This window comes from Lepidochelys kempii, chromosome 4 (genome assembly GCF_965140265.1).
Source record: "Lepidochelys kempii isolate rLepKem1 chromosome 4, rLepKem1.hap2, whole genome shotgun sequence".
Taxonomy (NCBI): Eukaryota; Metazoa; Chordata; order Testudines; family Cheloniidae; genus Lepidochelys; species Lepidochelys kempii.
The window spans coordinates 121,041,663-121,065,970 of NC_133259.1; the positions used below are offsets into that span (position 1 = coordinate 121,041,663).

Genomic DNA, 24,308 nt, shown 5'->3' on the forward strand with positions numbered 1-24,308 from the left:
TAAATACACAAACAGTATGCTGATTGAGTCAGTTACCTTTAACATTCCTATCATGCACTGGCCAGGACACGACTATGGACAGTCTCTTGTCTTTAATTTATGAAAGTCTAAGATCCAACCATATAATTATGGAACAAATCTTTATCATTTAATAATATTTCTCTTTAAAATATTAAAAGGACCTGAAAAGGTCCTCTTCTGCATACAGCAAATCCCAGACTTACAAAAATTAAATAAGCATGCAGAAAGACGCAGTGACACCTCAACTCCCATTCCAACAACAAACTAGCTAGAAACACCCTTCACTGTTTTTATGACCTCAATCCTCTATACAATGCAAATAAAAAGCAGCCTATAAATTTAAAAAAAAAAAACACAGTTAAGTCGGAAAGCATTTAAAATATCTAACAAAATACCAAATTAAAATGACATATCTTCAAGAGAAGAAGAGGTAGCATTCTTGGATTTCATAATGGCAGGAAGCTGCACAAACAAAAACAGGCAGAAAAAGCCCACAGCCCAAAGGATAACAAATTTAACACAAAAAAGGCAAGCCTGGCACACCTGATCATATAGGATATAACCACTTTCAGAATTTTCACTCCACTTATTTGGGTTTCAAAATCCTATTGTGTATATGTTTAGTTTAACTTCTCTCCTTACTTGTCTAAACCTATAAGAGATTTAGATTTATACACTAATACTCTGCTTTATTATTACCATGGTTAAAAATTGGTTAAAAATAAACAAATACAAAATATTATATAATAAAATAATACAAATAGACAAAGATTAAAATATTTTAAAGGCCAAATCATTACATTAATGTGTGTTTAAAATAAATATTTTTGAACAGTAATTGTGAAGCAGTTTCTCTTTTGCTTACCTGCCAAAACTCAAGTTCAGTGTTCCACATTACCCGGGGGAAAGCTTATGACAATGTAGGAAGTACGATTTTAGATAACTGTTTTGATTAGCTGTTGCAGAGAAGATTCCAAACCCTGAACTCAGGTTTTGGCAGATAAATAAAAACTCTTTCAAACACTGGTTTTTAAAATGCATTTGTATTTTACACTATGGTTTTACAATAAAAGTGACTAGAAATGGCATTGTAGGGTTCCATAATGACTGAACATGATTTCCAAAGCAAATGGAAACCGCAATAAGATTCACCAGGACAAATTCTAACTTCAGTTACATTTGTTGCAATACCATCATCAAATTCTGTTCTGAATGAATTTACATGTACTGAATTAAAGATCTGAATATTAAGCAATTTGTTTGCTTCATAAAAATTCCAGTTAATTTTTCATGCAATTTTAATAAAGCTTAATAATTGTTATAATGATCATTTGCAAGACTGAATGTGATCTGCAACTATAAGCTCTTCACTCTCAATTGCCCATTTAATTAAAGGTCATTTTCACTGGGTTTGAATTGGAGCTGCTTAGTTATGATTTGTAGTTCAAGCATTTTAATGCACACATCAGCTATTTACCCAAGTATTTATGATTGCATCTAAAATGGTTAACTCTTAACCTGTTTGCTAAATACCAGGTGACCTCTGGGTATTTCCAAGTTCATTGTTTAAATAATTATCAACTTACAGTACAAGATGCCTTTCAGAGGCAATTTATGTATGTATTAAGCATCACTAAACCTCACTGAAGATGGTATGTACTGGATTTCCCAAGCAGGTACAGCAACTCCTCACTTAACGTCGTCCCGGTTAACATTGTTTCGTTGTTACATTGCTGATCAATTAGGGAACATGCTCGTTTAAAGTTGTGCAATGCTCCCTTATAAAGTTGTTTGGCAGCCATCTGCTTTGTCCACTACTTGCAGAAAGAGCAGCCAGCTGAAGGTAGTTGGTGGGGGCTTGGAAACAGGGTGGACCCCCCCATCAGCTCCCTGCTCCCCTAAGTTCCCTGTGCAGCAGCCTATCAATTGCCAGGCAATTCAGCCATCCCTCTGGCACACTGTGTGTGCTGCTCCTATCCTCTGCCTTGGAGCTGTTCCCAGGAGCCTCCTGCTTGCTGAGGGGGGGAGAGGGGGAGCAGGAGGGAGAGCGAGGGGAGAAGGGTGCTAATGTCAGGGTGTCCCTCTCCTCCCCCCCACTCCTTTACCCCATCTCCACGGGGGGGTGGGGGGGGGAGAACAGGGCTCAGGATGGAGGAAGCTTGCTGGCAGCAGCAGCTGTCTCAACTTGCTGGTCTTCTTAAAAAGACAGCGTACTTAGAAAGGGGTCAGCATTCTTAAAGGGGCAATGCTAGTCTCTATCTCTCTCACACACACACACACACACACACACACACACAGAGGGTATGTGTGTCTCTCGGTCTCTTTCTGACATGCTGTCTCCCCTCCTTCCATTCAGGCTGCCTTGTAGAGTGTGAGGCTACATTAACAACAATGCGTTAACCCTTGAGGGCTCAGCCAGTGCTAAATCACCCTGGGAAACATCCCATCCTCTAATTTCACCTCCTCAACCAAGCTTCACAATCAATCATTGCTGCATACTGTATTAAATTGTTTAAAACTTATACCGTGTATATGTACACACAAAAAATATTTTATACACACACACAAATATGTGTGTGTGTGTGTGTGTGTGTGTGTGTGTGTGTGTGTGTGTGTGTGTGTGTGTGTGTGTGTGTGTGTGTGTGTGTGTGTGTGTGTGTGTGTGTGTGTGTGTGTGTGTGTACACATGTAAAATATAGTCTCTTGTCTGGCAAAAAAAATGTCCCTGGAACCTAACCCCCCCATTTACATTAATTCTTATGGGGAAATTGGATTTGCTTAACATCATTTCACTTAAAATAACATTTTTCAGGAACATAACTACAATATTAAGCAAGCAGTTACTGTACCAAGAAAATATGAAAGCCTTCGATAATTTTAGATTGCAACTCATGTTGAAAAGAACTATGTACAACCTTGTGTGTCCAAACTTAACTGTTCATTTCCAGAGTTCACAATCCCAGTACATTAGAGCAATGGTTATGTGCTAAGCGAGCATACTAAACACTGAAAGGAGGAAATAAAAGATATGTAAGTGTTAAAAACTGCCAGTGAAGGACGTATTTGTAAACTGTGATCATCCAGCTCAGCAAATTGGTACTTCTCCGTTAAAGCGGAATCTTGGGCTTTACGATTTAAACTTTATTTAATTACTTATGGATATCTTGTATTCTTCATCGCTTGAAGTTGTAAATCAAGACTGGGTATCTTTCTAAAAACTATGCTATAGCTCAAACAGAAATTACAGGCTTGATGCAGAAAGTACTCGGTGAGAGTCTATGGCCTGTGTGATGCAGAAGGTCAGACTATGATCCTAATTGTCCTTTCTGGTCTTAATATTTATGAATTTAAAAAAGCTTAAGACTCCAGTCTTTATGATTGCAAAGATAACTGTCAAAATCTGAACAAGTCTAAACCAATGCAGTTATATTAGCCCAAACATGCAGACAGCCTGAAGCAACAGCTTTAAGGGAAGTGGGAACTCTCCAATTCTTCTGAATATAGTATTCACTCTGAAGCTTGAGGATGACCACTTAAACATCAACAATGTTAACTATCTCACTACTAGGAGCTTCCAAGAAAGGAGAGGGTCAATCCTATTACTGAGATCTGTACTATCTACTGTGAACACCAGGTCATTTTTGCATCATGAGCATTTAAGTGCTGGTCAGAGTTTGAGAAAATATTACCATTCCTCTCCTGCACAGTCTGACCCCACTTTTGTGCAAGAGTACCTGTTTGCCATACTTGTAAAATAACCATTTTTAAAAATAACTCAATAGGTCATTTATTCTTCCCAACTTATCTTCAATAAGTTCACAGAGCTGCTTTTAGGTCAAGCACTGACACCACATTTGGAAGCCTGAATTGAGGGTTGATATGCTACATATCTGCATTTGATTGTCGTTTGCCAAATCCATTGAAAAAAAAACTTTTTTTAAAACAAAAACCAAAAAAAGCATTAGTGTCTTTTGAACTGTTCTTTTTCAACTACATGACATCTTCACCAAAAAGAGACGGGCTTGCTGAAATATCTGTAGAGTACACTACTGAATAAATGCTTGAAGCAAGCATAAAAGCATCAATATGTGGTATATATGAAGTTATGCAATGTTCAAACGATATACACCTCTACCCCAATATAACACGAATTTGGATATAATGCGGTAAAGCAGCGCTCTGGGGGGTGGGGCTGCGCACTCCAGCGGATCAGCATGTCTGGCTCCGACATGCTGCTCTGAGCAATGTGTTAAGAGTGCAGGGCTGGGGCCAAGGGGTTGGATAAGGGGCAGAGGGTCTCGGGGGACGGTCAGGGGACAGGGAGCAAGCGGGGGTTGGATGGTTCAGAAGTTCTGGGGGCGGGGCGGTCAGGGGCATTGAATAGGGCGTGGGAATCCCGGGGGGCCTGTCATGGGTCAGGGGTGTGGATAGGGGTTAGGGCAGTCAGGGGACAGGGAGCGGGGGGGGGGGGGGATTTGATGGGTCTGGGGTTCTGAGGGCTCAGGGGGCGGGAAGTGACTATGAATAACAGAAATGCTCGAGGCCAAAGCAAGTTTGATATAATGCAGTTTCACCTATAACGAGGTAAGATTTTTTGGCTCCCGAGGACCGTTATATTGGGATAGGAGGTGTAACAGAAATTCCAAGAGGGTATAACAAGAGGTATTAAAACAATTTCCAAGGGAGAAAGCACAGGCAATAAGCCACAGAATATGAAACATGAAAGCATGAGGTTGAAACACTCAGACTTGAGGGGTATTATCTATTATTCCAAATGGAAGGTTCACCCTTTAACACTTTCACTAGCCTTTTTAAACTGAAGGTTTACAATTTAGTTAGTTTTAAGGGTTAACATACTATTAAAAAAGAAGCATGTAATATTTAGAAAGTTTCTCATGAAAACCCATTAATATTTTCATTCTTTTAGTGAGAAGAGTAATTTTATAGTGTGTTTAATACTTAGAGGTCAAGTTTAAAGCCTTGTGTTCAAACACATTTTATAAACAGCAATTCATTTTTTAAAGCTGCAGTGAAAGTGTTAAAATGAGGTCAAGCTCTCAGTTAAAGCTATGAGCTGCTGACCTTTTCAGTGCTATTAACTGAGGACGGAAAAGCAGAAGATGAATAAGTAGATGTGTCCAAGACTGGGCCCTCCATGGAGGAGCTCTGAGATATGTCAGGCCCCTGAGTAGAAGACTGGGATACCCGCTCTGCCAGTTGCACACTTACAATTTCAGAACTGTCCGAAGGGGTCACAGCTGAATCTGGACCTTCTGTGGTAGTCTGAGAGCTATCACTAACTGGTGAAGAAGCCTGCGTGCCATCATTCATGTCCATAGTGGGGTCTGACTGGACAGTGCTGATTTGGCTGGAGCTCCGACTAAGCATGTCATCCTCTTCCCCTTCAGTAGTTGTGCTGGCCAAATCACAACTGGTCACGTCTACAGAGTCTGATTGCAAAGTATGTTGTGAACGTGGCTGCTCAGTGATGATGTCATGTCCTGTGGGATCAGCTGCAGAACTTACTATTGATCCAGCTGTTGATACTCCTGATGAAGAAGCTAATTCACTGGTTATCTCACTCTTCATAGAGGCTGAAACAAAAAGCAATTAGTGATCCAAAGTCATCTATCAAGAAAATATTATCTGTATACACTTTAAGGAAAAGATTAGAACACCAAAGAAAAATAAAATAATCAAATTCAGTTTTGCATCCCGATATAAAACTGGATTAAGGGAAAAGATTTAGAAGGAAGCAGTGAATGAAGCAATAAAATATTGCTAGGGACATAAATGCCTGTAAGCCATTTAGGTATAGTACAGCCTTTTTAACTTTTCATTGCTTCTTCTATGAAGGCTGTATAACCAGCACCTCAAGGCCCATATTTAGTCCTTTTGGATTTGAACACTGCAGTCCAAGAACCATCTTTTTTAACTCTGGGTTAAAGATGCCAGAAGCAGGGTTTTAAAGTTCAGGAAGAAAATATATGCAAATTTGGACATGAGTCTGAGTTTCTAAACAGTACGCATCTTCTATTTTAAACAAAATATTATTTGTTCATCTTCTGTTACGATGATTGCTAACAGCACTTTAAAAACAACATTTTAAAATAACAGCAAGAAACTGTTGCAAAAGACTAGAATGAGGAAGATGAGAAGGTAGGCAGATATTTTAAAGGGAAATTGTGTGATAAAAACACCTTGTGAAAGCTTATTTACTTACTGTCACAAGAAACACAAAGATTACAAAAAAATTCTATAGATTTCAATTTGTTTACTTAGTGTATTTCACAGCACACTGTGTATAGGCAGTCTCTCTCATTTTCAGGTATTTCAACACAACAATAATGAATAGAAACATTTTGTTAAAATAGGAAAAATATAATTGTAAAGAGAAAGATTGGCAGGACTACTCAGGAACATGTGTAGTACTTAAAACTACTTTCAACTCTTTTTAGATTTTAAATTCATTTTTATCCCTTTAAATTAAGTTTTGAAATAATGATTCTTTTAAAAACATGATGCCACATTAAACACCTTTTATGTTGTTTCCCCTTTAATCCTCAACTATGTAAATTCCATAATCACAGTTGAATTAAATTTTTAACAATCTCCACACTTCATAAACCAACAAAAGATAAATCGTAAAGGTGATGGTAAAATATAACTGTATGTAGCGTTGGGCTATTCCATTTTTAGTCGATCATATTTTAAGAACAGACACTTATTTGCTATTCAAGGCGAACACATTATAGAAAGGCAGAAGTGCTAAAAAGAATGCAGTCCTACCTGCAAAAGTTGCAGTGCTGACTTCTGACCGCGTTTCAGGGTCATCCTCCAAGCCTTCTTCTTCGCCAAAAAGTACTTTACCTGATAAATGATGCAGCAATGGAATTTTTAAGTTCGCTAAAAATGCTATCCTATGCCCTGGAAACAGTCTAAATTCTTTTTTTTAAAAAAAGAGACAAGGTAGGTTAGGTAATATTATTGGACCAACTTCTGTTGGCAAGAGAGACAAGCTTTCAAGCTACACAAAGCTCTTCTTCAGGGCTGGGAAACGTACTCAAGAGTATCACAGAGCTAAACAATCTGTTCCATCTTGTATTTAGGTGTGACACTCTTGAGTACATTTCCCAGACCTGAAGAAGAGCTCCGTTTAAGTTCAAAAGCTTCTCTCTCATCCACAGAAGTTGATCCAATTAAAGATATTACCTCACTCACCTTGTTGAATATCCCGGAACCAACACGGCTACAACACTGCACACATGAAAAGTGTCTGATGTAAAATTTCTACCCTTTTTGAAGTAAATTATCTATCATTGCACTGAAAAAATATCCAAGTTATTATAAAATAATGAATATTGGGAAAATGAATAAGAGAAAGAGCAGACAGCATCTTACTATGTAGTCAGGAGAGAAGTGGACAATGACAAAAGGACAAAACGAAAGCTGATTATTTTGTGACAGTTTGGGGATCTGTTTATGTGAACTTATGAATTCCAGTCTTTTATGAATTCCCTGTATGTTTAAACCCTTACTGATAGCTTTCATTGTATCCCTGCATCAATTCTCTTGTTTTAAAGGGAGAAGGTCTGGGTGTCTCCCCTGAATAGAGCAGACATTAAGGACCATGAGCATTGCAATAACCTTGCCTTATCAGGGTATTAAATTCTACCAGCCACAAATGTTTGGCTTGCAAATGTCTCTTATCCCCAGTAACAAAGACTGAGGGTTGGAGACAGCAGGCCATAAAGAATTACAGAGTGGAAATACTCCAAGGAAAGGACAGGAAGAGTACTGGATTCTGTTGTTAAAAGGGAAACTCTCCAACAAGGAGGTAGCATATCAAAACTAGAAGACAAGACTGGGCAGGAGTAGAAGGGCTGGAGAATTCTGGACTTGCTGGAAGATGTTGATTAAGACCCGAAGGGCTCTCAGAAGGGCTGAGAAAAAGAAGGAGGGTGTTTGATATTTTTTCATAGATCTGTATATCCCGTATGCTTTGTCTATGGCCAGGTCTACACTACAGACTTTTGCCAGCATAGCTCTGTCAGTCAGGGGTGTAAAGAGGTGTGATCCCTGACTGACAGCTGTCTCACCAAAAGCCTCTCATGTAGATGCAGTTATTCCAGTAAAAGCACAGTTTTGCTGGTACAACTTGCATCCACACTAGGAGCCTTCTGCCAGCATACACGTACCAATATAGATATACCAGCAAAGCACTCAAAATATAGACCTGGCCAAGGAAGTGTGTGTGGTTTAGAAGTGTGTTTGCAAAGTCTGTGTGTTACTGGTTTTAATTGTCACAAAATCCCCAAAGGGTGAAACAGTAATCCAGAGTACCCACGAGGATGGAGCTCTGAAGAAGGCATGCATGAGCTCCTGGTGAGACTTGGGATGTCCACACTAGTCTTGGGATCGAGGCGAGTTCAGCTGCTGGGCTCCACATCCCGAGAAGGGGTAACCAGCATTGCAGTCTGCACCCCAGGAGTGAGCCTGAAAGGCCAGAGCAAGTCCATGGCTGGATGCTGCTCACACTCAGTAAATTCAAAAGCATGTGGGGGATGCAAAGTCTGAGTTTAATAAAGCAGCCTAATAAATCCCATAATGGGGTGCTCAACCAGGGCTTTTAAAAAAAGTGTGTATAGGTTACACAAAGATGCAAAACCCCACCTAATGCAATAAGATAAAACATTTAAAAAGATCCAGGAAACAAGAGTTACTGTGATAATGGTATTAGCAGCTTATGTGACACATACTATACAGTAAACTAAACTACATATTTAGAAAGACTAACCAGTAATCCAAAATGTGTGGCAGAGAATTCTGTTTTGCATTTCCAATTTTGTTTTCTTTTATGATGCAGCCACAAGGCTGCATCAACACAGACATTTGCATTTAACATTCTTGGTTTTGTATTTTTCATGTGAAGAAAAAAAATGAAACACAGCTCTGATAATACAGAGTTGCAGAATTGTCTTTATGCAGAGCACTATAAGGAAAAATGTAGTTGTGGCATTATGGAATTGTGCAATTCTACAGTACTCAGGAAAAATAATGCAAAAAAAAAGACAACTAAAAAAATCTATTCTACAACAAATGTTTAGGCTTCTCTTTTTTATTTTTTACGCTGTAAAAGCATAAGAACATTTTTTTAAAATAATTAAGTGATATAAGTTACAGGTCATTTAAATCATGCTGAAAATGGTTGAGTATACTTAAGGTCATACTTTGTTCTGAACCTCAAGCATAGAAGACTCAGTATGTGATCATTAAAGGTGACCAACAAAGGGAAAATAAGTGGGTTTTTGCCCTTTTTATTTCTCCTTGATGGATAAAGGAATGGTCATTTTTGGCTTGGTTTTTACAACTGAAATGTAAAGTCTTGAATTCTCCACTCCGCTAGCAAAAAATGGAATAGTGGGATGATCTCAAAACAGATAAGTGAAGACCGAACTACCAAGAGAGTGGGTTTTTCTGGAAAAAAAATTTTACAATCCAAAAATTGTAACACTTATTTAATTCAAACCTGGACAAACTAGGAAAATAAACACTTTCCTGGAAAGATTCAACACTTTCTCCTCATTCAAATCCTTCCTAAAAACCACTACTTCTCTGATACTACAAGTAGCATGCTACTAATTTGCCCACTGCTCCAAGCTTCCTCGCATTTTTTATAATCCACATATTCTGGATTTTCAAGGTCCTCAGGACAGACGCTGTACTTTGTGTGCAGGCCAGTCACACTATCAATGATAAATCATACATACACGCACCTATACCCATGAAGGGATGAGAAAACTCCTACTAGAATTTCCTCCACCAAAACTAGGGAAGACGATATTTCATTTTCCAATCTTTCATGCATTTAGACATTTTAAAGAAACCAAAAGGAACAGTTTTCAGTTTCCCAAGAAGGTAACCTTTAAGATTAAGTGCAAAGTAGGTTATGAACAAAAGCTGATGTCAACTTTAGCTCTGTTCAGGACCCTTTGTATAATATGATTATGTGGCCATGTTAATGACCAGATAATTGCCCTTTTGTTTTTAAGATGCTGTACAGTTGTGGTCCAATATGTAAGCATTCATTTAGAAAATATGTCTTTTAGTCTTATGGTTGACAAGACAGCCTTCAAAATATAGCCCAAACATGAACCAAAGCTAAAACCAGATTCTTGGTGCTATTGCTTCAGGGTGAGTACAGGATATTACAGAGTGCTGGGAGTGGAATCAAATGCTGCTGTGTTTCTCCCTCCCTTTCCTCACCTCTCCACCCACTGACCCATGGGGAGCATATTAGAAGTCCAATAGCCCCACTCCCAGCAGAAAGAGAAGAACCCCAATGCTCTATATGCCAGTAAATGGCAAAATTTGAAATCCACTTCAATGCAACTATCTACTTCTGCTAACTTTTAAAGTCTTCTCTAAAAGAGGAATGCATCTTTGAAATTCATAGGAAGAACTGGGATAATTACACTGAATATGCTATTCATTTATACTGAAAAATGCAGGAATAAACATGAAGTATGGGATTAAAACATGCATAAGTAAAGAAATTCAGTTAGGATACTACAATAACCGTAGTTCAACCCTTGGCTTGTTTAGCCTAACCAAAAAAAGGCTTAGGGGAGATATTATCTCTCTCTATATATACACATCAGAGGGACAACCAACAGGGAAGGAGAGGAGTTATTTCAGTTAAGCCTCAATGTGGACACAAGAACAAATGACCGTCAACAAGATTAGGCTCAAAATTATGTGAAGGTTCCTAACCAACAGAGGAGTGAAGTTCTGGAACAGCCTTCCAAGGGAAACAGTGGGGGCAAAAAACCTAACTGGCTTCAAGAATGAGCTTGATAAGCTTATGGAGGGGAAGGTGTGATGGGACTGCCTATAATGGCATGCGGCCCATTGGCAACTGCCAGTAGCAAAACTCTCCAGTGGCTGGAGACGGGACACTAGATGGGGAGAGCTCTGAGTTAGTACAGAGAATTCTCTCTCAGGTATCTGCCTGGTTGATCTTGCCCACGTGCTCAGGGTCTGACTGCCATATTTGCAGTCAGGAAGGAATTTCCCCCTGGGACAGACTGGCAGAAACCCTGGGGGGTTTTTGCTTTCCTCTGCAGTATGGGAGCATGGGTCATTTGCAGGTTTAAACTATGGTAAATGGTGAATTCTCTGTAAATTGAAGTCTTTAAGCATGATTTGAGGACTTTAGTAACTCAGCTAGAGGTCAGGGATCTATTTCAGGAGTGGGTGGCTAAGGTTCTGATGTCCTGCACATTGCAGGCCCCAGACTAGATGATCACAATGGTCCCTTCAGACCTCAAAGTTTGCCACATGCAACTACATGTAAACTACAATATCAGCTCTCATTTCACGATCATCTAACAGGCAGGACCATGACATTAAGCAATGATACAAGCTGTGAAAATGTGTTTTATCAAATGAGGATTATATTCATTCATTAATTGTAGAGAGTTTAATGTTTCTGAATTTAACGACTGTTTAATCTATAATTAGTAACGTATAAACGTATTTTATTAAAGACCTACTGCTATATTCAAAACATTTAAACCAAACATGAAAAACAAAGATTATACCTTTATTAGTATAAAGTGAACACCACGTTGCACTAATTTTGTTGCATAGTAAACTGGCTTCCAGATTCATATAGAAATAGGTTCTACTTTATCAACACGATCTCTTCCTTTATCTTTCCTAAAAAGAGTCTTATATAGACCTATCGCTGTAGCTCGCAAACATCCACCTCATTCAGCAATATCAGAGTTTAATCACATTAAGCTACTTTCTTATCACACTAAGGTCAAGGCTAGTTTATTTTTTATTTATTTTCAAACACACAAAATCACCAATTAGAGGGGGAAAAGAGCATATTCGGAACAATGTAAATTAGGTGCTGTAGAGGTCCTAATTGCTGTAGAGGCAACACATGCTTGTTGAATCCCCATTCTACTTCTAAACTGTTAATCCAAATAAAGGTATTTTTCTCCCTTATACTGCCTTCTCTACCCCAAATCCTATACTGGAATTCACTAGCACAGACCCCTGTTCCCACACAGAATGCCACAGAAGCCAATGGGATTTTGCACAGGCACAGCAGGAGTCAGAACTAATGAATCCTGACCTAGGGTGCGGTTTATAATGGCTCCATTCCTGCTATCGAGCTTCTTTAGAAAGCTACACAAGTATGACTAAACATGAAGTACGTTATTATGGTCAAACCGTGCACAGAATGTTTAAGGATGAGAGCTCAAACTAAGATTTTGACAAACCTCAGTGACAGAGAAAAAAATCAAAATGATAGTGGCATTTTAAGTCATAAGTGAGCAGTGTTAGTCATCACAGGACAGACAAATCAGATCAGACCACGAGTGGCATTTTAAAACATGCAAGACATACACATGCATTAGTGAAGGAATGAAACAGTGAGAAAGATCAAAAAGCATAATTTTCCAATTTGTCTCTTAACTGTTGTGTTTGTTTCATTACAGGTCAAATATTGTTGTAAAAAAAGGTAACCGGGCCCTGTTCAGAGATTAATTTTTAGAAATGGTGCTGAAAATGTGAAAGCTGCATCAGTAATGATCAGGATAATTCTGTCAGCAAAGCAAAGAAAAAAATAGTAATAACGTTTCTGCTTTTTGAATTACTTCACTATATCTTGGTTGTAATGTCAAACTCTGACAAAAATTAGATTTATACTCTTCAATCCCAGTTGCAAAGAGGAACGCATTACTGAATGGAAATCAAAATTTAGCAAGACAATCAAGTGAAAAATCAGAAAATAATGTGATTAAGCAATTGTGATTCTGAAGATAGTCACCTTTTAGTTTTCTTGACAGAACAGGGCTGCACGAAGACCCCCCTCTAGCTGCAAATCACAAAGTAACAAAATCAGGGAAAAGAACAGAGCTGCTAAAATTAAGAAGGAATTCTAACAGCCTCATAAGGCCATTAGACAAAGATTAGAAATTAAATAGAAAAATGTGTTTCCTTTAAGGTTTCAAACCTTGTCAGGTAGAGCAGCTCTAAAATGTTGTGCTCAGACACTTCTTTGCACTCTAGGGGGGGAAGGGGAGAACTCAACTGAAGTTTTTCACTTTTAAAAATATACTATTCATTTACCATTGCAGCGTTGTGGTCTTTTTTTGCCTGGCTGCTGAATTACTATCTATTCGCAACAAACTTGTAAATCAGAGCAATTGGAATATTCATTCTTCCGTCTAATATAAAAAAATGAGTTTACCATAAAAGTGAAGTTTTTTTAAAAAATCCAATAGGAAAAGAAGATTTTCATTTCAGAAATTTAAAGAGTTAAGACAATATTTTATTTATAAGAACATGTACTTCATAGACAAGAGCATCAAAACCTAAAAGAAAATTATAGACAAGCTTAATAGTTACACTGAGAATTTATGATCATTGTTGGTCATAAACTAGACAATTGGCAATGAGCTTTCATAGTTAATGTACATTTTTATTAGATCAGCTTTCCACGCACCACTGCCTGGTCAAAAGATTGGTAAGAAGGGTATTAATTTTCTCATAAAGTTATCAATTAGAATGGTGGTCTTACAACTTTTGGTTAAACGAAAGGAGATACAAGTACAAAACATAAGACTGAACTAAGATATTTATATTAGAAATATTGTCCCAAACTCCAATCTTTTCCAATTTCCTCTATATGCATAAAGAATCTACACACTTGCTTCTGAAAAAGCCTGACATTTCCACACACAGGTTTTAAACACACATTTTTTTTAATCATTTTGGCTAACTAAGGAATTTAAAGAGCCTGCAAAGTGTGTGTTGATCTCTCAGCTAAAACGCCAAAAATATTGCTTACCTAGAAGCTCCACTATGCTTCCACTGCGGCTTCTGCTGATAGACTCGTCTTTGGATACACTGACCTGTGTAATGCCTCCTGAAGTGGTCAGGGCATGAAGAAGATCAGGCGGTGGTGTTCTAAAAAGTTGCTGTAATAGTTCTAAAGCTCCAGTCACAACATTGTGGTCCTGGTGCTGAGTGTAATGCAAAGTCAATTCATAGACCTATAAATCAAAGAATCCTTAGTAGTAAATATTTATAACTATCTCCTTTTCTAAATAGGCTTATACCACCCTTGCAGCCACAGGTTCTAAGCAACTTTCAGTAGTGCACTAAGTGACGTGACTAACATCTGTCACATGCAGTTTGTTTTCTCTCATCCTCTCCCCACAGAGAAAACTCTGTGTGCAGTGTGTTTTGTTTTGGTAGGATTTTTATTTTTAAAAAGGTACACACTGCTATATTAGAGAAGGCAAGTCAAATAAGTGTGCTTTGCACTTGAAGCGGAAGGTGGCAAGGTTTGTGATGGTCCTTTGCTCCTGCAGGACTACTAATTCATAATATTGCCATTGCACTTTGCTTTGCAGTGATATTTATATTTTGCCAGTCACTGGGCAAACATATAATCAAATAATGAATAATACTGACAAAAAGTGAACTCTGAACCCCTCCCAACTCACAACTAAAATAGTTAACAAATATGAGAAATCCATTATACTGTACATTACAAGGATGTTTGCTGGTTCACAAGCCAATTAGTACTTTGAAAGAGTTACCATTCAACTCTCACCTGTATAAGTTGATCTGGAGAAGGTGAAATCTCTGTTTCTTTTCGTGTTACACCAAAACTGCCTTTCAGGCTGGTATCCTTTACTTGCTGCTGCAGTAATGGCATTAGATACCTTAGTGTGAGCAGTACTCCAAGAATTAAAAGAGTAGGGTGTTCATCTTCCACAGGAACCAACAAACCTGTAAAAAAGTTATCGTGACTCTTGTCTTACTAGTAGTACAAGTACTATGCATTAACTCAAGACATCATCATCAGTTCTTTTACTTACCCCAAAAAAATACTATGGCAGAAGTGTCACTAAAAAAGCAAGAGTAGTAGAGAACTAAAAAGGTTTACTAACCTGCTCTGTAATTGTTCTTCAAGATGTGTTGCACATGTCCATTCCACTTCAGGAATGTGTGCACCCAAGTCAGAGATGTTTCCCTTGGCGGTACCAACTGGGGCAGCACAGGCAGCATCTACTGTCTTCTGCTGCTGCACCATGGTACAAAAGTCAGAGTCGTACCAGACCCCACTCAGTTTCTTAGCACCAGATTCCATACAGAGGAAGGAGAGCAGACCATGGAATGGACATGTGCAACATCTTTAAGAACTGTTACAGAAAAGGTATTTTTCTTCAAGTGATTGCACATGCCCATTCCACTTCAGGTGAATCACAAGCAGTTCAAACTGGGAGGTGGGATTCGGAGTCTACTTGAACAAGGACTGAAGAGCTATTTGTTCAAACTTGCTACATCTCTGGAAAGCTAAGATACTTCTACTGCTACTTATGTTGTATGTACCAATGACCAAGCTGCAGCTCTACAAAATGTCTGCAATGGGTATTTGAGCCCCCGCCCCCTTCCCCACAAAAAAAGCTGTGGTAGCTGCCTGACCTCTTGCAGAGCTACCACCCTGGCAAAGAGAGGTATATTGGCAATTTCATAGCATAGGCGTATGCAGGAAAAAATCATGGATGAAATCTTCTGCGTCAAGATTGAAAGGCTTTTCATCCTATCTGCAACTATGATGAACAGCTGGGATGACAACATAAAAGATCTAGTCCTGTCCACATAAAAGGCCAATGGCCCTTCTAATATCCAAGGTATGGAGCCACGCCTCATCCTTATGAACACTGGTAATGATATGCCCTGGCTGAGGTGGAATTCTGATACTACCTTAGTCAGGAATTTGAGGTGCAGACACAAATGTATAAAAAAAATACATAAGGAGGGTCAGCTCCCAACACTCATAACTCCACCACCCTTCTCGCTGAGGTAATAGCTATCAAAAATGCTACTTTCTTAGAGAGATGCAGCGAAGAGCAGGCAGCAACCAGTTCAAAGGGCAATCCCATCACCCTTTCTGGCACCAGATTTAAGACCCAGAGAGGGAAGGGATCTATGACATGGGGATATAACCTGTCCAGACCCTTTAAGAATCTGACATCGGACCAGAAAATATGAAGCAGCTCACATTTGGAGGGTAGAAAGCAGAGACAGCTGCCAGGTAAACCCTGATGGAACTAACTCATAGGCCTCGTTTTCGGTGAACAACTAATCCAAAATACGTTGGAGAGAGCCTAGGATTAGTCTGTATTCGCAAAAAGAAAAGGAGTGCTTGTGGCACCTTAGAGACTAACCAATTTATCTGAGATGAAGTGAGCTGTAGCTCACGAAAGCTTATGCTCAAATAAATTGGTTAGTCTCTAAGGTGCCACAAGTACTCCTTTTCTTTTTCCTAGGATTAGTGAAACACCCGTCTGTTTTGACCATAAGGAGAATCATTTTCACTTTAACAGGTAAGTATATCTAGTGGGTAGCTTTCTGATATTCAGGAGAATTTTTTGTTCATTTCCTTGAACACACTGCTTCCTAAGGCATTAAACATGGAGCATCCAGGCCATGAGATGGAGAGCAGCCAAGTTGGGATGTAGCAGGTCGCAGTCTTGGGAGATCAGGTACAGTTCTGGAGGTAGTGTCAAAGGAGCCCTGCCAAGAGACTCAGCAAACTGGAGAAACAACACTGGTGTGGCCACACCAGGGCTATCAGGATCATACAAGCATGATCCTGCTTGAGCAACACCCTGGGAAGGAGCGGAATGGAAGGTTAGGCATACATCACATCGCCATTCCAAGACAGTAGGAAAGCATCTATCAGAGATCCCTGACTGTGCGCTGCCCTGGAACAAAAGACCTACTACATTCTGTTAGGAAGAGTAGCAAATAGGTCTATGTGAGAGATCCCCCCAGGTTTGAAAAATTAATCTCACCACATTCAGCTTGAGAGTCTGCTTGTGATCTCTGTTGAACAATCCGCTTACTGAACTCCCAGGAGGCTTTGAGATGTACTGCATTGGCAATACAAAACTCAGATACAACGCCTCTTCACAGAGACAATCTGATCTGAACCCTCCCTGCCCATTCATATAGAATATTGCCACAACGTTGTCCATGAGGACTTGTAGATTCTCTCCCTTCATCTGAAGGAGTAAAGATCAATAAACCAGATGAATACCCCACAACTCCTTCATGTTTATGTGGAAGGTCAAATCTTGTTGAGAACACACAGCTTGAGTTGGTAGTGTGGTAGGTGAGCTCCACAACCTAGAGAGGAAGTATCTGTAAGCAGAGTCAATATGGGCAAAGGAAATTCCCATTACATACGTTGGCCAGATCCATCTACCACCAGTCCAAGGAGGTTAGTACTTGAATCAGCACGTCCAACGAGTGATGATGGAGGAGTAAACCAACTTGAACCAGGCCTGCAACTTTTTGAGACAAAGTCTGGCATGCCGAATCACATACACGCAAGAGGCCATGTGTCCCAGTAGTCTGAAGCAATTTCTTACTGTTGTAAGTGGATGGGCTTTCAGATCTATGGAAATGTTTAACATTGTCCGGAATCTGGCTTCAGGCAGAAATGCTCTGGCAACTATAGAAGTCAGAATCCCCCCTATAAATTCTGTTCTCTGCGCTGGGGAGAGTACTGACTTGTCCCCATTGATCAACAGACCAGAACACTGAAAAGGGACAGATCCAGGATAGAATGACTTCTGCTTGGAGCTTGACCAGACCTCATATCAGCCAATCGTCCAGGGATGGAAATATTTGCATCCGTGTTTTAATTAGGAATGCAGCTACAGCCACCATGTATTTTGCATACACGCCCACTGAAGGATAGGACCACAAACTGATAATGGGTGTTGCTGACCAGAAATCTTGGGAATCTTCTATGGCTCTGATGTATAGCAACATGAAAATATGCATCCTTCATGTCGAGAGCAGTGTACCAGTTGCCTGGATCCTCGGAGGGGATGACAGAGGCCAAATGTTGCAAGTCTAGGAGTGGTCTGAGATCTCCTTTTCTCTTTGGAATCAGAACGTAATATGAACAGAAACCCTTCACTTGGTGGAAAGGGTGAACCTCTTCTATAGCTCCCAAATGGAGAAGAGGGCTCCCAAATGGAGAAGAGATCTAGGAACGATCCCAGAACGACCCTTCCCAATGCCCCAATTGCATGCTCCCCTTCTTTGACTATTATCTTTCAACTTTAGAGAACAGTCACTTAACACCTGCACTGGGCAGTGTCCATCTTGCCCAGCCTAAACACTGAAATAATCATAACATTGATTTGATTTCAGTTTTTTTTAACTCTTGATAAAAGTTTAAAAATACAACTATTTCATTGCCAAGTCTTATTCTTTTAGCAATAAATCCACATGCTTATTCCATTAACAGAACTAGAATTAGAAGGACATTTTCATAGTTAACAGACTAATGAAACTGTTGATCCTCCAAGCACACTGGAAGTTCTGATTTACTGGATTATTCCAACTTTTCTTTTTTCATTATATACATGTTTTAAGTAGTAATGCTGTGTCATTTTATTTTGTGGACTATGCTTTTTCATTAATCTATGCTTCTAGATTATCTATCCATAGTTTTGATATAGCATTTATCTGATTTAGGAAGAGGTGTTAAGTACCATAGAAATATGGCATTATGTATCGGTAAAGTCCCCTTAACAAAAGGCAAAAATTGGGACAGACCTAATTGTTCATTATGTTGATTAAATGCGACAATACCACAGAGCAGTGGTTCTCAACCTTTCCAGACTATTGTACCCCTTTCAGGAGTCTGGTTTGTCTTGTGTACTCCCCAAGTTTCACCTCACTTAAAAACTACTTGCTTATAAAATCAGTCATAAAAATAAAAAAAACTGACAAACATACTAGTACTGAAAAATTGCTTACTTTCTCATTTTTACCATATAATTATAAAATAAATTGATTAGAATATAAATATTGTACTTGCATGTCAGTGCGTAGTATATAGAGCACAGTATAAACAAGTCATTGTCTGTATGAAATTTTAGTTTGTACTGACTTTGTTGGTGCTTTATAGGTAGTCTGTTGTAAAACTAGGTAACTGTCTAAATGAGTTGATGTACTCCCTAGAATACCTCTGCGTACCCCCGGGGTACGTGTACCCCTAGCTGAGAACCACTACCATAGACCAAGCATTGGTGACACCTAACATGCACGATAGAAGCTGGCAAGCAAAGCTACCTAACATAGGAATTACTATAATTTAGATTGCTTCTACTTCCTCAAGGCATGAGTAATATTGGAAAAAACAGAATTGGCAGTTTCCTGAAACTTACCTAAAAGCACATTCAGTAACCAGGTATAAAAATACTGTGTTCTGCGTGAGTGTTGACAGATGCTCACTGCTGATCCAGCTGCTGTTCTACGGATGGTAGGAGAACTGGATTTAAGATTAGAAATGAAAGCCTTCAATAAAACCTAAAAGGTTACAAAAAATAAAAAATCATAAAAGTTACTTAAAGACAGGCAGAAGTCAGTAAGCAAGCAAACAAGAAAATTATTCCCCTCCATCCACCCAAAAAATATTTTTGATTTAAAATTTACTATCAACAATCCAAGGGGTAGAGGAAAATATAAATAATGCATGTTTTAATAATTCAAATCTGGTAGCTGTTACACTGCCGTCTGTAACATCTGATTAATGGTTGATTAACTATGTTCTCATGTGTAATATAAATGTTTCTTAATAGTTTAAAACAGCTGTACCTTGATTTCATTGTCATTTGCAAAGTTGCCAAATGCTGCCATGATTTTTGGTATTGCTGCAGCCAGTGTCTCTTGTACCGATTCTTCAGGCCGCTTACTTATTCGTGTTAGACAGGGCAATAGGTTGACTAAGTATGGCCTAGTTATAGCACAGGAAGAAGAATTCTTTCGGCAAATAACGTATTATCTAATCATAAGCATTTGATACATTCTTTCTAATGCACCCCCCATTAAATCTTGGAATGTTATACAACAATACTATATACACACATACATAAAGATATAATATATCAGCAATCAAGCATATACACTATTATGGTGATTAGAAGTGGAAGGAATTAAAAAGAGTACACAACGATGAACTAAAATTTTGGGGCAGGAACCATTGTCTTCATGAGGGTTTGTATAGAGCAAAACACAATGCGGCGTGTTGTATTAATTTCAATAGACTACATACAATCAAAGTGTTAAAGGTGTTAACGTAACTGTTACTGTCCAACATTAAATAGTTTCATACAAGCTTCAGATTTTGGTATACAGAGACCTCTGCCTGCTTAGTACCATGGCAAACACTCCATTAATTTTTTTTTTTTTTAACATTTCATTGAAGATATAGAAAAGAAAGAAAAACAGTTAAAGCATTTGAAATGTAAAGGGCTAAATAAGGCTTTCATTTCATAACCCTTGTTCCCTTTCTCTTTAGCTATACAGAGTTTTTATAAGGAACAAACCTTTTTTAACAGTCTTTCGATAGTATCAAAGATGGTAATAACTGTCCTTTCCAGAAAAAAGAGACTAAGTTAGAGACTAAGTTCCAATGGGCTGGAACGGTTATTAAAGTCCAATCCTGTTTTTTGTTTGTTTGTTTTGTAAGACAAAACAAGACAAATGCACACAAAAGGGAAGAGGAAAAAAACCCAGCAGAGATAGAAAAATACTACTGCTTCCATCTCTGGTGTTCACTTTTACTAGCTACCTCACTGCTGGAGAAACACATGCACATCATTTTATTAGCTACTTTGAGACCTGGCAAACTTGTACCAGCATTGGGCTGTTTAGACATTGCTTGTCTTTTCGGTCACAGGCTTACAGCAGTGTTGTAAAATATGCCGTCTTGGCCAGCTAAGCCAGACTCTTATACAGAAGGCAAAAGAAGAGGGATAGGGAAGAGAAAGAAATAAGGTTGGGAAGAAAACGACACACAAGAGGGTGACAAAGTCTCAGATCTCTGACGGTGTTTGGGATTTAAATCAGAGCCAATGGGGGTGGCCATGTAATCTGGCCCGGTCTGGTCAGGGCATCTTTTAGGATCAGGACAATGAAGGCCCAACAGTTCCATGGTAGATCCCAAGGTCCCAGGAAATGGTGGAGGTGGCAGCCAGAATGATGAAGCTCGCGCCTTCCCCTTCTCTCCGCCAGGCAATGTCTGCATGCACCAATCTTCCTCACAAAGTCTCTTTGTTTAAGGACCCCAAAAGGAAGTGATGGGCGTAATAACCCATCCCTTCATTAACATATCCACCAATTAGGCCTAATTTCCAACACACCAGTTTTGGCACATTAATTTCCAGTCCCACAGATTAAGTTTTTGTTTAGATTAAGTCTTTTTGCTTAGATTAAGTCAGTCTGTTTTTCACCTTTACAAATTTTTCTAAACAAATTTTATTTAACAGATTGAGTTGGATTTGTTACTTCCCCGCCCCCCCATCAACATTTGTTATTATAGAGATTGGACTATTTCATAAGCTTCCATCCACTTTCCCTCAGTTAGGCTCACAACTAGGGTAGGCTCACAACTACTAAGCCCCAATTATTGCTAAAAGCCCCAATCCTTAATGGGATCTTTGGGTTATACAATAATAAATAGTTATTAGAAATAACTATAGAAAGATGCTCACAAGGTAAGAATGGAAAGCAGTGTGGTTTAGCAGTTTCAGAAAGACAGGAAGTCAGGAGACTTGGGTCCTCAGTTTATAACTCTGCCATGTGTGGCTTAGGTAACCTCGGGCAAGTAATTATTTCAGATCTGTGACTTGGATTCCTCATCTGAAAACTGGGGATCATCATTTTTGTAAAGTATTTTGTGTGACTCTATATTGCATAGATTTTTTTCAGTTAACACATTTAATGCAGTGAAACACAATAAGGCTGGAGGGGTTGTCAATAAATTACCTTAAAAATTATATTCTCTGGTAAAAACACAGCTAAATAGATACCACTGAATTATGCACAACATATAGAATTTCAAAGGACCATAAAGGAATCCCACTGAATCCCAGCCAACAGCTTTATTAAATGAACATGTCCATTTGGATTATGAAGCAGCACTGCCACCAGTGACATTGTATTTACTTTTTCAGTTTTATGTTTGTATATGGTAGACAGATAGTGCTTCTACATACCAAAAATGTGAATCACCTACCTGCACTTCTGAGGTCGAACTAGATGGGCAAGCTCAGCAAACCTCCAAACTGCAGCACGTAGGCTTCGAGAAGCACCATTCTAGATAGATCGAATGTACAGTTTGTTACATATCAGCACTCACAAACATCCTTTAAAACTGGATAAAGTGATTTTGACTGTATATGGATTTTAACTACAAAAGAGATTCAATTACCTAACATCTCATGCTTGTAAATCTGACTATGGCTTCCAGACAGGAAGTGAAATTAAAATAAACTCTTGCCTTGCTGAAAAGGAACATAAAAATGTGTTCTAAAAAGCACAATTTTTTAGTCTCTTCCTGGCGTTTTATCAAGTGGTCAAAAATAGGGACCAGAGGAGGTAGTCATATGCAAGTGAATAGCTCTGCCAAGATCAACTTCAGTGATAAGAAAGCGTCCAGTCACAGGTAACAGCAGATTGTTCTTGCTCCTTGTTTCCCCTCCTGCATCACACAGCACAACGGCAGAATGATAAAGTGCCAACATTTACTAGCTCTGGGACAAGAGTCATAAATTCAGGCTTCACTCCACAGCCCAAGATGGCAGGGCCATTTCAGTTTAAAATTTAAGCCTGCAATGTGCACGTTGCTGGAGGGAGAGGTGATGTATGTTTGTTGTTTTTTTTTAAAGCAAAACCTTAACTGAAGTATGGTCCTCATCCATAAGAGAATTGGTTCAAAACAGTAAACTCACAAGAAAAGACATATAGGAGAACTTTTAAAGCAATTTTGAATACTGTGGGGAAAAAAATCACTATTTAGCAATGTTAAATTAATAATATGAGACACTACAATCAGGGCTCTTTGCAAGGACAGAAGTACAATTTAGCATAAATGGACAAGACTGAAAGTACAAGGTATATAATCTTAGGATTCTGGAAATGCCAGAGAATTCCAGACAAAGTTATCTGTATTATTTAGTAAATAATACAGATAAATGCCTACATTAGTAAATGCCTACATTATATGCATCTTGAAATGTGTAGATGTTTCATATTCTTCTTCAGCAGGTCATTAAGAGCAAGTGCTTTCAAGAATATCAACTGCATGAGAATCCCATAATGTTAGAAACCAAACAGATCAAAGACTGAACTGAAGAATTCTTGAATTGGTTTCTCATGTGTGAATTCTTCCTGAATATATACAAGCTGCCTATCATGGTGGTATTGAAGGAACAAGATTATACTTAACCCTGTAAAAAACTGTAGTAAAAACTTTACCTGAAATCCAAACTATGTACCTCTTGGAATTTGGGTTATTGTCCTGAACCAAGCAATGGAAAATAGGGAGAGTACCATATGCTTTTTTTTTTTTAAGCAGACAGGCCCCTGCTAGACAGGGCTTCTTGTGACTCAGGATAAAGGGAACACATTGGTTTAAATCTGTTCTATTTTTTAGAAGTGGAAGTTAAACCCTTTGCCAAATAGCATTTGGAGTCTAAAAGTAATGTAACAAATGGTAATTTACTGTAACTGTGGTTCTTCAAGGTGTGATGGAGATGTGTATTCCACTTAGATGTGTGGATGCTCAGGATGCCAGAGCCAGATAACTTTGTCTAGCAGTGCCCAAAGAGGGATGGTGCTCACACCCCATGGCCATAGCCCTTCATCTGGCTATATGAGGTGGCGCTGACCTGACCCCCTTAAGTTCCTTTGCACCTAACACCCAGAGTCAATACTCGATGCAGAGGGGATGGATGCTGGGTTGTGAAATACCCACTTACATTGTGTCTCAAAGAACCACAGTTACAGTAAGTAGTGTATTCCACTTAGGTGACTCACAAGCAATACCCACCCCAGGAGGCAGGGCTTGGAGTCTACCTAAACAAGGATTGCAGGACTGCCTAGGAAAGCTTGTATCCAACCCTGGAAGCTGCAGTAATGGTATAATGATTCGTTAATGCATGTATGGAACGAACACATAGCAGCCCTGAAAATGTAGAGTACTGAGATGTCAATGAGGAATGCTATTAACATTCCTCAAGCTCTTGTAGAATGAGCTCACACCCGTTAAGGAGGCTTAGCCAAAGCTATTTCATATGCAGTCTTGATACAGGACATTATCCATTTAGAGACTGTCTATGAAGAAACCACTTGCCCCGTCATACAAACTTCATATGACAAACAGG

At 38.9% G+C, this 24,308-nt stretch overlaps 1 protein-coding gene across 7 annotated transcripts in view; it reads right to left on the bottom strand.

Moving 5' to 3' along the window:
• The window catches only part of HTT (huntingtin), a 182,505-nt gene that overhangs the window by 140,592 nt on the left and 17,605 nt on the right, over positions 1-24,308 (bottom strand). For 5 of the 7 annotated variants that reach the window (XM_073342650.1, XM_073342648.1, XM_073342647.1 and 2 more), the window contains 8 exons: positions 22,160-22,239; positions 19,738-19,876; positions 19,308-19,449; positions 14,663-14,841; positions 13,892-14,096; positions 12,869-12,916; positions 6,811-6,891; positions 5,251-5,615 (listed from right to left, as the gene is read on the bottom strand). In XM_073342650.1, coding sequence (XP_073198751.1) covers positions 5,251-5,615; positions 6,811-6,891; positions 12,869-12,916; positions 13,892-14,096; positions 14,663-14,841; positions 19,308-19,449; positions 19,738-19,876; positions 22,160-22,239 — 1,239 coding nt within the window. The remainder of the gene's footprint in view (positions 1-5,250; positions 5,616-6,810; positions 6,892-12,868; positions 12,917-13,891; positions 14,097-14,662; positions 14,842-19,307; positions 19,450-19,737; positions 19,877-22,159; positions 22,240-24,308) is intronic. The other 2 variants (XM_073342649.1, XM_073342651.1) reach the window with 2 other exon arrangements.